Source organism: Muntiacus reevesi, chromosome 5 (assembly GCF_963930625.1).
Source record: "Muntiacus reevesi chromosome 5, mMunRee1.1, whole genome shotgun sequence".
NCBI classification, from domain to species: Eukaryota; Metazoa; Chordata; class Mammalia; order Artiodactyla; family Cervidae; genus Muntiacus; species Muntiacus reevesi.
In genome coordinates this window covers 74877630-74889839 of record NC_089253.1, presented here as the reverse complement: position 1 = coordinate 74889839, position 12210 = coordinate 74877630, and the positions used below count along the sequence as shown (strand labels likewise).

General features: G+C 38.4%; 1 protein-coding gene across 1 annotated transcript in view; it reads right to left on the bottom strand.

Annotated features, from left to right (window-relative positions):
- Positions 1-10658, bottom strand: part of LOC136168992 (dynein axonemal heavy chain 14-like) — a 31649-nt gene extending 20991 nt beyond the window's left edge. The window contains exons 1-2 of the mRNA XM_065936743.1: positions 10582-10658; positions 3745-3879 (exon numbers count right to left, since the gene is read on the bottom strand). Coding sequence (XP_065792815.1) covers positions 3745-3879; positions 10582-10658 — 212 coding nt within the window. The remainder of the gene's footprint in view (positions 1-3744; positions 3880-10581) is intronic.
- Between the last annotated feature and the right edge of the window lie 1552 nt (positions 10659-12210).

The window sequence follows — 12210 nt, the reverse complement described above, 5'->3', positions numbered from 1 at the left end:
TATTCAGGGTAGATTTCCTTTAGATTGACTGGTTTGATCTCCTTGCAGTTCAAGGGACTCTAAAGAGCCTTTTCCAGCAGCACATTTTGAAAGCATCAATTCTTCGGCACTCAGCCTTCGTTATGGTCCAACTCTCACATCTGTACATGCCAGTGGAAAAACCATAGCTTTGACAACATGGACATTTTTGTTTAAGATGGGTAAGCCTTAAGCTCATAACATATTTATGTGGTAACAGAAAAGAGCCAATAGAAAGGAAGATGAGAGAGAAGATAATAGATGAACCCCAAGTTCTTGAGGAAATGGCAGAAAAGGAGCTCCAAACAGAGGTGGCAGGAATAACCTTAAAGGAGAGGAGGTACAATTATTCCCTGAGACAAATACTGCAGGTGACACTGGGGAGCTGCAAGTTAGACAAGTTTCCATTTGATTACCCCTGAAAGATGATGCTGTTAAAGTGCTGCACTCAATATGCCAGCAAATTTGAAAAACTCAGCAGTGGCCACAGGACTGGAAAAGGTCAGTTTTCATTTCAATCCCTAAGAAAGGCAATGCCAAAGAATGCTTAAACTACCACACAACTGCACTCATCTCACACGCTAGTAAAGTAATGCTCAAAATTCTCCAAGTCAGGCTTCAGCAATACGTGAACCGAGAAATTCCAGATGTTCAAGCTGGTTTTAGAAAAGGCCAAGGAACCAGAGATCAAATTGCCAATATCCACTGGAGCATTGAAAAAGCAAGAGAGTTCCAGAAAAACATCTATTTCTGCTTTATTGACTATGCCAAAGCCTTCGACTATGTGGATCACAATAAACTGTGGAAAATTCTGAAAGAGATGGGAATACCAGACCACCTGACCTGCCTCTTGAGAAACCTGTATGCAGGTTAGGAAGGAACAGTTAGAACTAGACATGGAACAACAGACTGGTTCCAAATAGGAAAAGGAGTACGTCAAGGCTGTATATTGTCACCCTGCTTATTTAACTTATATGCAGAGTACATCATGAGAAATGCTGGGCTGGAAGAAGCACAAGCCGGAATCAAGATTGCCGGGAGAAATATCAATAACTTCAGATATGCAGATGACACCACCCTTGTGGCAGAGAGTGAAGGGGAACTGAAAAGACTCTTGATGAACGTGAAAGAGGAGAGTGAAAAAGTTGGCTTAAAGTTCAACATTCAGAAAACCAAGATCATGGCATCTGGTCCCATCACTTCAAGGGAAATAGATGGGGAAACAGTGGAAACAGTCAGAGACTTTAATTTTTGGGCTCCAAAATCACTGCGGATGGTGACTGCAGCCATGAAATTAAAAGAAGCTTACTCCTTGGAAGAAAAGTTATGACCAACCTAGATAGCATATTAAAAAGCAGAGACATTACTTTGCCAACAAAGGTCCGTCTGGTCAAGACTATGGTTTTTTCCAGTGGTCATGTATGGATGTGAGAGTTGAACTGTGAAGAAAGCTGAGTGCCAAAAAATTGATGCTTTTGAACTGTGGCGTTGGAGAAGACTCTTGAGAGTCCCTTGGACTGCAAGGAGATCCAACCAGTCCATCCTAAAGGAGATCAGTCCTGGGTGTTCATTGGAAGGACTGATGCTAAAGCTGAAACTCCAATACTTTGGCCACCTCATGCGAAGAGTTGACTCATTGGAAAAGACCCTGATGCTGGGAGGGATTGGGGGCAGAAGGAGAAGGGGACGACAGAGGATGAGATGGCTGGATGGCATCACTGACTCGATGGACATGAATTTGAGTAAACTCCGGGAGTATGTGATGGACAGGGAGGCCTGGTGTGCTGTGATTCATGGGGTCGCAAAGAGTTGGACACAACTGAGCAACTGAACTGAACTGAACTGATCTTCAATTTTTTTTTTTTATAAAGTAGAGGCATAATCAAGTAATTCAGGCTCATGGTTAAATTGCAACAGCTTAAACAGAAGTTGTATGTAATAGAAAGGAGAACTAAAAAGAGATATAAAATAACGAAAGGCAGAACTGAGTGCCCCACTACTGATACTGGGGACCATGAAATTGGAAAGAGAACCAATCAATGTGATTGTTTCAGTGCTCTGCAAAATAGGCTTACCAAGTTGGTAACCAAGGAAAATTGACAATTACATTGTAGAGTTTGCTTTTGTTGTTCAATCACCCAGTTGTGTCCTACTCTTTGCAACCCCATGGGCTGCAGCACGCCAGGCCTCCCTGTCCCTCACCATTGCCCAAAGTTTGCCCAAGTTCATGTCCACTACATCAGTGATGCCATCCAGCCATCTCATCCTCTGATGCCCTCTTCTCCTTCTGCCCTCAATCTTTCCTAGCATCAGGGACTTTTCCAATGAGTGGGCTGTTCACACCAGATGACCAAAATACTGGAGCTTCAGCTTCAGCATCAGTCCTTCCAACAAGTATTCAGGGTTGATTTCCCTTAAGATTGACTGGTTTGATCTCCATGCTGTCCAAAGGGCTTTCAGGAATCTTCTCCAGCACCACAATTCAAAGGCATCAATTCTTTGGCGTTCTGCCTTCTTTACAGTCCAACTCTCACAACCATACGTGACCACTGGGAGGACCATAATCTTGACTATACGGACCTCTGTTGGCAGAATAATGTCTCTGCTTTTCAACACACTGTATAGGTGTATCATAGCTTTCCTAACAAGAAGCAATTGTCTTCTGATCTCACGGCTGCAGTCACCATCCGCAGTGATTTTAGAGCCCAAGAAGAGGAAATGTGTCACTACTTCCACATTTTCCACCTCTGCTTGCCATGAAGTAATGGGGCTGGTTGCCATGATCTTAGTTTTTTTTAATATTTTGTTTATGCCAACTCTTTCACTCTCTTCCTTCACCCTCATCAAGAGGCTCTTAAGGTTTCTCTTCGCTTTCAGCCATTAAAGTGGTATCATCCGCATATCTGAGGTTGTTAATGTTTCTCCCACCTATTCTAGTTTGTAACTCAACCAGCCCAGCGTTTCTCATGATATGCTCAGCTTATAGGTTAAACAAACAGGGTGACAGAAGACAACCCTGTCGTACTCCTTTTTCAAACTTGAACCAATCAGTTGTTCCGTACAGTGTTCTAACTGTTGCTTTTAACTGTTGATTAGAGTTTACATTTTGCCAATTCAGGAGCAGAGGAAAGAAATGGGAAAATGGAGTTGAAGTTACTGATCACAGAGTGACTGATCCAGGAAGAAGTGAAGAATGGAGACCAAAGCTGGATAGAAAAGAAAGCTGCGGTTTTTAAAAAACGTAAATTTTGGAAATGATAGAATTAGGGATTGGAAGAAGGAAGGTAAACAAACAAAATTGGAGGTAAGTGGAGGGACTAATCAAGACGCTGGTTGACAAGAAGAACAAAGAGGGGTCACAACAAAGCTAGAAGGCACTAGGGACTTAAGGGAATGCTGACCCACTCGTTTTAGGGTTATCTCACACACATACAAAACAAGATGATATGCATGAGAGAGTAATGTAAATTGCTATAGAAATGCCAGATATTCTTGGTGGTAGCAGTGATATTATTGTTGTTATTTTTATTATTATGTTTAGTGTTCCCTTTAAAAGGTAAGCTTTGTATTTCTTTTAATTTCTATGACTAATGGAATTAGTAAAGTACCAAACCTTGTATCATTTCAATATATTTTACTTGTTTACTTGATTTAATACTATGAAAACTTCTATTTCCACAAAAGCAAATAAAACTCAACATGCCTGGAGTGTAATCTTGATAAATTTCTTCTACTTTCTCTGACTTCAAGGGTACAGAGATTGTTCCCAACGTTTTATGTTTCAGTGTCTCCTTTCCTGCTGGTCGATGCCCTGATGGTAGAACATCTTGATAATATCTTCCTTCTTTGTATTTTAAAACTCTAATGTACAAAGAAAATAAGATACTATAGTTAACATTCTCTATAACTTAAATTTTAAATCTTTCTTCTGTACTTTACAGTGCAATAAAATATCTATCCTGTCAAACAATTTTTGATAGGCACTTTGGAAAGAAGATCTGAAACATGGAGAGTCTGGTTAAATGCTAAATAGGTCTAACTGATATTACTGAAATTTTAAAGCTGAAAGGGACTTAAGAATCCTCATCTAATTTTATTTTAAATGATAAAGAAATGTTCCCCATTTCCTGTGCCTCTGATATGACACACATAAATATTTATCGGAATTTTAAACTTTATTATTAAAGAAAAATGCAATGATGGATGACGATAATCAAAAAACGACAAGAAAAAAAGAAATGTTACCCAATTAAGTTGGTGGCAGGGTGAGGTCAGAATACAGTTTTCTGAAATTCAATCTTTACATAATTACCCTCCTTTATAAAAAAAAAAAAACTACAGCAACCACCACCAACAACCTATATCAGGATTAAAGCCAAAATCTTTTCACACTGCTTTAGCCATTTACTTTGTAAATGTTGGGAAAATGTATTCATAAGAACAGAATCCAAAATGACTGCCTACAATACCTACAGCTACATACCATATTTTTGCAAAGCAGAGAAAATTCAGGGTTCTGTAACTTCAAACATATACTTCTCAGTAGAAAAGATGCCCTTGTTAGGTATATTCAACAAAAATACTTAATCACGTGAATAGTAAGGTAATACTTCTCTTCAAAGACAAATAAGGCATTTCTTTGAAGCTGTTTATGGACGGATAACTTTATTAGGTCGGTGAAGGCAATGGCACCCCACTCCAGTACTCTTGCCTGGAAAATCCCATGGGCGGAGGAGCCTAGTAGGCTGCAGACCATGGGGTCACTAAGAGTCGGACACGACTGAGTGACTTCCCTTTCCCTTTTCACTTTCATGCATTGGAGAAGGAAATAGCAACCCACTCCAGTGTTCCTGCCTGGAGAATCTCAGGGACAGAGGGGCCTGGTGGGCTTCTGTCTATGGGGTCACAGATAGTTGGACACAACTAAAGCAACTTAGCAGCAGCAGCAACTTTATTAGGTATTCCTAAATCTTTTATCTTTGAGGACTTTGTGAGTGCCATTTGGTTTGGACAGCAAGGAAATCCAACCAGTCCATTATAAAGGAAATCAGTCCTGAATATTCATTGGAAGAACTAATGTTGAAACTGAAACTCCAATACTTTGGCCACCTGATGCAAAGAACTGACTCATAGGAAAACACCCTGATGCTGGGAAAGATTGAGGGCAGGAGGAGAGGGGACATCAGAGGACGAGATGGTTGGATGGCATCACTGACTCAATGGACATGAGTTTGAGCAAACTCTAGGAGTTGGTGATGGACAGGGAGGCCTGGCGTGCTGCAGTCCATGGGGTCGCAAAGAGTCAGACACGACTGAGTGACTGAACTGAACTGATTCAATTTATAAACACCTTGAACAGTTTCCTTGTCATTATAATGACCATCCCCATAACTTTTCCATATCCTTTGTTCTTTTTTTTTCCCCCTTCCTGAATTGTTTACCGTTTTCTTAGCAACACTGAGGAGTAATTTTCACATTTTGGGTGGTAATCTTTGGTCATTTTATATGCATTAAAAGTACCTTCCACTTTGGACTTATCTTTGAACTCCTGACAAACAGAAGTTCTTAACTTTAAAATAATCTAATCTATCTTTGTATGATTTGTCTTAATTAAGAAATCTTTCCTCACTCCACAGTGATAACAAAATTCTCATAAATTTTCCTAACAGTCTTACAGCTTTGCCTTTCACAAGTCTTATAACTGATTTGTAGGATGAGGACAAATACAATTTCTGTACCCTCCCAATAAGGATATGTGATCAAAACCGCGTCTCCAGCATTGCAGGCAGATGCTTTACTGTCTGAGCCACCAGGGAAGCCCGTGTGATCATTACAACATCATTACTGAACACCCCCATTCTCTCCCTCACTGATCTGTACCAGCAGGTCTGTCATCAATCAAAATGTGTGTACAATTATTCATTCCTGGTTCTTTATTTTTGTTTGTTTATCCTCATTTCTATATCACACTACTTTATTTACTATAGTTTAGATAGCTTTAAATTGTATTTTCCCCAAATTTTCCCAAATTGTCTTTTTCCAAAGAAAGTGCTTACATATTCTTGGCCCTTTGATTTTTCTATATACATTTTGTTGCACTCTCAATTAAATTTTGTAGTTTTACTCATAAAGGTCAAATATATTTTTTATTGGAGTTTAACTGTTTTACATGTTGTGTTAGCTTCTGCTGTTTAACAAAGTAAATGAGCTACATCCTGCTAACACCAGAGACTTAAGAAATGCGGGTGAGATCCCTGGGAAGATTCCCCTGGAGGAGGGCATGGCAACCCACTCCAGTATTCATGCCTGGGGAATACCCTGGACAGAGGAGCCTCGTAGGCTACAGTCCTTGGGGTCACACAGAGTCAGACACGACTGAAGCGACCTAGCGCGCACACACACGCCTCCACCTTGAGTCTCCTTCCCACCCCGCAATCCTACCCCTCTAGGTCATCACAGAGCACCAAGCTGAGCGCTCTGTGCTATAGAGCAGCTTCCCATCAGCTATCTATTTTGTACATGGCAGTGTATACATGTCAGTACTACTCTCCCAATTTTTCCCCTTCCTCCCATGTCCACATGTCCATTCTCTACATCTGTGTCTCTATTCTTGCCCGACAAACAGGTACATCTGTACCATTTTTGTAGATTCCATATATGTGTGTTAATATATATTTGTTTTTCTCCTTCTGACTTATTTCACTTCATATGAAAGACTCTAGTCCATCCACATCAACAAATGATCCATTTCATTTCTTTTTATGACCGTGTGATATCCCACTGTATATATATACCAAATCTTCTTTCTCCATTCACCTATTGATGGACGTTTAGATTGCTTTTATGTCCCGGCTATTGTTAATAATGCTGCAATGAACACTGAGGTACATGTGTCTTTTTGAATTATGGTTTTCTCAGGGTAAATGTCCAGTAGTGGGATTGCTGGGTCATATGGTAGTCCTATTTCTAGTTTTTTAAGGAACTTCCATAACTGTTCTCCATAATGGCTATATCAATTTACATTCCCAGCAACAGAGCAGCCCCTCTCCAGCATTTATTGTTTGTAGATTTCTTGATGATGGCCATTCTGACTGGTGTGAGGTGATACTTCATTGTAGATTTGATCTGCATGTCTCTAATACTTAGTGATATTGAGTATCTTCTCATGCAAACACATTTTTAAAAGAATTTTTTTAGGTACCTTATTTTTCATTATTATTATGAATGATAGTTATGGTTAAATTATATTTTCAATCTATTGCTGGACCATAGAAAAGCAATACACTTATAAATACTGATTTTAATCTAGCAGCCTTGCTAATAAATTCACTTATTAATTATAAAATTTTGTAAATTATTCCATACTTTATTTGTAGACAATCCACGAATAACTGCAGTTTCTGACCTTTCAAACCTGATAGCTTTCTTTCTTTGTTTTTTTTCTTTTCCTTTCTTAGGATCTATAATAGAATGTTGAATAGAAATGGTAACAAAGTAAGCATTCCTGTCACTCCTCTGAATTTAAAAGGAATTCTTTTAACACTTGATCATTCAAAATATGTTATTTCCTCTTGGTTTTTGGTAAATGCCCTTAATCAAGTGGTTTCCTAAGAGTTTTTATCATTAACAGATATTAAATTTTATCAAGTCTTTCTCTTTCATCTTTTAATTGGTACTGACAGATTTTCTAACATTGAAACTTGCATTTCTGAAATAAACTACACAATTTGATCTTGATGTATCATCCATTAACATACACTACTTTAATTGGTAGGTTAATATTTTATTTAGGACTTTTTTGCTTCTGAGGTCATGCATGAAACTTATTTGTAGGATTATACAAACTGCCCTCAAAAACTGAGTCAGAGACTACTTTCTCTTTTGCTATTCTGTAGAATAAGTTGTATACGATTGGATTCACTCTTCTAGAAACTCAAAAACTGTCAATTTCTCTGGACCTGATGTGTGTGGTCTGTGGCGGTAGGAGAAAGAGGAATGGGATTCACTACTACTAATTCAACAATTTAAGTGGTAGAAAGAAAGCTCATCTTTCTATCATTTATTGAGAATATTTTATATATTTACATTTTTCTTAAAATTTTTATATCTGTACTTAGCTCCCTTTTCTGATCTAGTATTAGTTACAAAGCCACTGTATCACACGACTACATGGTGCATCATTCACCCTGCTCTTCCTAGATTTGTGTTTCAGGAGGCAGCACATAAAGAGAACATATTGTGAATGGTGCTTCCTGGGGTTGTGCAGTGTCACAACCCTGTCTATTTGTGACTTCTTTTTCTCCTGGTTGATCTTATCAAATGACTGTCAATTTTATTGACAATTGGTGCTTTTGCTGGTTTTTCTTTGATTATCTTTGATATTTATTATGTTAATTTCTGATAATCTTTAACTTCTTCCTTCTGCCTTCCTAGGATTTATTCTGTTCTACATTCTTACTCCTAACTACTTAAAGTAGATTGCTAACTCATTAATTTTTTAGCCCTTTTTGTCTCTTAATACACAGTTTTATGACTATAAGTTTCTCCCTAAACACACAATTTTTATATGTGTGACATAGTTACTAATGCAATAGTTTAAGCTCCCTTCCATTCTTCTTGTCTTCCTTCTATTATTATATTCAGTTCTAACATTTTTTTCCTAATTTCCTTTAGAGGTCCTCCTTTCACCAACTAGTTATTTAGAAAACTATTTGTTTTTTCAGATATTATGTTTCATTTCATTTCTAGTTAAACTCTTATAACTAAGTTCTAATGTAATTAAAGAGTATGCAATGTATATTGATAATTTGGTTAAACAAGGTTTATGGTCTTAAATGGCACAGCATTACAATTGTTCCATATATCCTGAAATAGAAGGTATAACATTTATTTTTTAAATTTTTTATCTGTTGTTATCCTTTTGCATTTTAGGATACTTCCACACCATGCATTTTTTAAAAATTCACTTTGACATTTAAAAAGAAAAAGTTTAGTCCATTTGCATTTACTGTGATTACAGACATTTTGGGGATTTATTTCTACCATCTTATTTTGTTCTCTATGGATCCCTTTTCTTGTTGTTTCTCTATATTTTATCTCTATTTTTTCATTTTTTTTTCAGGAAAATTTCTTCAACTTTACCTTCCAACTATTCTCTTAAGCTTCACTTCTGCTATTATATAGTTAAACTTTCAAAACTATTTTTATGCAAATGCTCCATTTTTTTAATTCTCTAAATACGAACTGTTTCTTCTGTCACTGTCCAATCATTTAATGCTAGTTTTGTAGTGGTGGTTGTTGAAGCTTTCTTCTCCCTGTGTTATGTATTTCCTCCAAGCTTCTTTGATTTGTTTCGGTTTCTATCATGCTATAAACAATCCTCAAATGATCAGAGTTTGCTGGTTGTAAACGAGTCACCACTAAAATAACAATGAAACAACTCTTCATGCACTAGTGTTTTTCAGCTGGTAGATTCGACTTTGGGGCAACCTGGAAATTTTGTTAGGTATTTCCTACTGTCATTATCTGCACATCTTTCCTTTTGGCTGGTCAATTTCCCAGAGAGTAACCTCTAGCTTTTAGCTGTGAGCTTTCTCAAACAAAAGAAGAAAACTAAAGAACTCTTTGATTTGAATACATTAATCTACTCTCAGCTGTTCTTGGATTTCTTCTGAGAATAAAGAAAGAAAGAATCTTTTGGCTGTGAGAAGTGAAGAAGGAGATACATACTCTGAATGCTTCTTATACAAACTTTCAACTTTGCAGTCTCAGCTGCTCTGCAGTTTCAGAGGTACATAATATCCTTAATTTCTGAGTTTGTGGGACTGGACAGAGTAGTAATGGAAGGGAGGAGACGGGGCGGGGGGGGGGGGGGGGGGGGAGGAATCAGCCTGTTTCTGGGCTATACCAACTGACACCTTAGGTTTATAATTTCCACTCTGCTAAATTAATGATAACTTATTCATCTATTTTCAAGCTTTCAAAATTTCACTGGTATTCCAATTGCTTGTATCTCATCTCGAATTCTTATTCCTTACTATCATTTTAACAGAATTTTAGGAAGGAGAGCCATAAAAGCAAGGGCTCCAACCCATCAGGTTTAAATACAATTCAGAAATATTTTCAAGTTTTCTTCTCCATTTTTTTTTCTGAGTGTATGCTGATATACTCTGAGAAATGTGGAAAAACAAACACATGAATCTCCAATCTTTTCTTCATCTGCTCTCTGCTGCCCTCTTCTGCTCTGAGCTGTCATTTTCTAGTCACAGTCCATATCTAGAACCAAATCCCCTTTTGCCTTGCTGGGATTTCTCAGTTGTTGATTTGTTTCTCATACCCATCAACCTCTTTCACACTTTTTGGCATATCCAAAGTTGGTTTGGGAGAAGCAGTCAGTGTTAATTTGCCTATCTTGTCAGAAAGGACTTCCTAAGAAACCAAGGTTTTCTACACGCCACAACCCTCATTCAATTCTCATGTGATACGTTATATTTTCCATTGTCAGAATGGCTTATCACGAGCCAGGTATGTTTGAGATTTTAATTTCACTGTATCTTATTTTACCTTGGTTTTGCATTTCCTTTATCCTTGTTCCTGTCTTTATTTACTGCTGTCAAATCATTGGGTCTGAATGTCTCCATATTTTTTTCTGAACAAAACTATGAAGTCATGAGCTGAAAAAATACATTCACATTATTTTTAAAATATAAAAAGTTATTTCACAGCTATTACTACTGATTCTCTAAACTATACATATATATATATATATATATATATATATATATGTATATATATAGTTCCCAACTTTCCACTAGGCTTATTAATTTAATACTCTCATTACCTTCAAGTGTTTCTTGTGTATAATATAATTTTCAGAGCCTTCACTATGCTAGCTATCTTTCTCACGGCAGTCTATATTGTCTAACTTCCTTTCTAGGACAATTTTTTCCTTCCTACTTTGATGTTTATATACATACAATTCTAATTGACCTTAAATTCTATACTAAATATAGTAAGTTTTAAGAGCATCTCCCCAAGAATAAATCATCAGAAAGAACTCAGGGAAGTCAACAGAAGTGGTAGCATAAGACACTGAACTCATTTCACCATTCACTAAGTACTAAGGCCACATTCATGTACTACCAGAACGCCTTATATAGAACAGAATAGAACAAAAGGAAGTGGGTTTTGAAATATGCAAGACATATGAATATGCAAGAATATGAAATATGCAAGAGAGTCTCTTTCTGATTACTAAGGGAAATTTAACAAGATACAGAAAGTCTCAAAATAAAGTAAATTTTGCATAGAAGTAAATTCTAACGAAACAATTTAAGCCAAGAATAATTTTCCTAGCTTTTAGCTGTGAGTTTTTTCAGTTATTTAAATACATTAAGAAATGTATGGGAGGAGCCAAGATGGCGGAGGAGTAGGACGGGAGACCACTTTCTCTCCTACAAGTTCATCCAAAGAATAACTGAATGCAGAGCAAACTTCACAAAACAACTTCTGATCGCTAGCTGAGGTCATCAGGCGCCCAGAAAAGCAGCCCATTGTCTTCGAAAGGAGGTAGGACAAAATATAAAAGATAAAAAGTGAGACAAAAGAGCTAAGGATGGAGATCCGTCCCTGGGAGTATTAATAAGGGACGTTTCCAGACACCGGGAAACCCTCGCACTGGCGGGCCTGGGGGAAGTGTTTGAATCTCGGAGGGCAACCTGACTGGGAGAGAAACAATAAATAAAACCCACAGATTACGAGCCTAAAAGCAACTCCCAGCAGAAAAGTACCCCAGACACCCGCATCCGCCACCAGCAAGTGGGGGCGGAACGGAGAGGAGCGGGCGGCATTGCTTGGGGCAGGGTCCGGGCCTGAGTGCCCTTAGGACAATCGGAGGGAGCTTTTGTGAGTTGCCAACTTGAACTGTGGGAGAGCAAAAGACAGAGAGAAAATTAACCAGCCCGAACACACTGCCGGCCGTTCGCAGAACAAAGGAACCGCGATTCTGGATGGTCGACATCCGCTGGGAGGGTCGAGGAGAGACACAGGGCGCAGGCACCTTACCGGCGCGGGTAGGAACTGGGGCTGGGGACGGAGGGCAGGGGACGCGGAGGGCAGAAGGCGCACACACCGGACTGGCGCCGGCGGAAACTGAGGCTGGGATCGCGGAAGGGAGTGGGCGCGCCACACCCG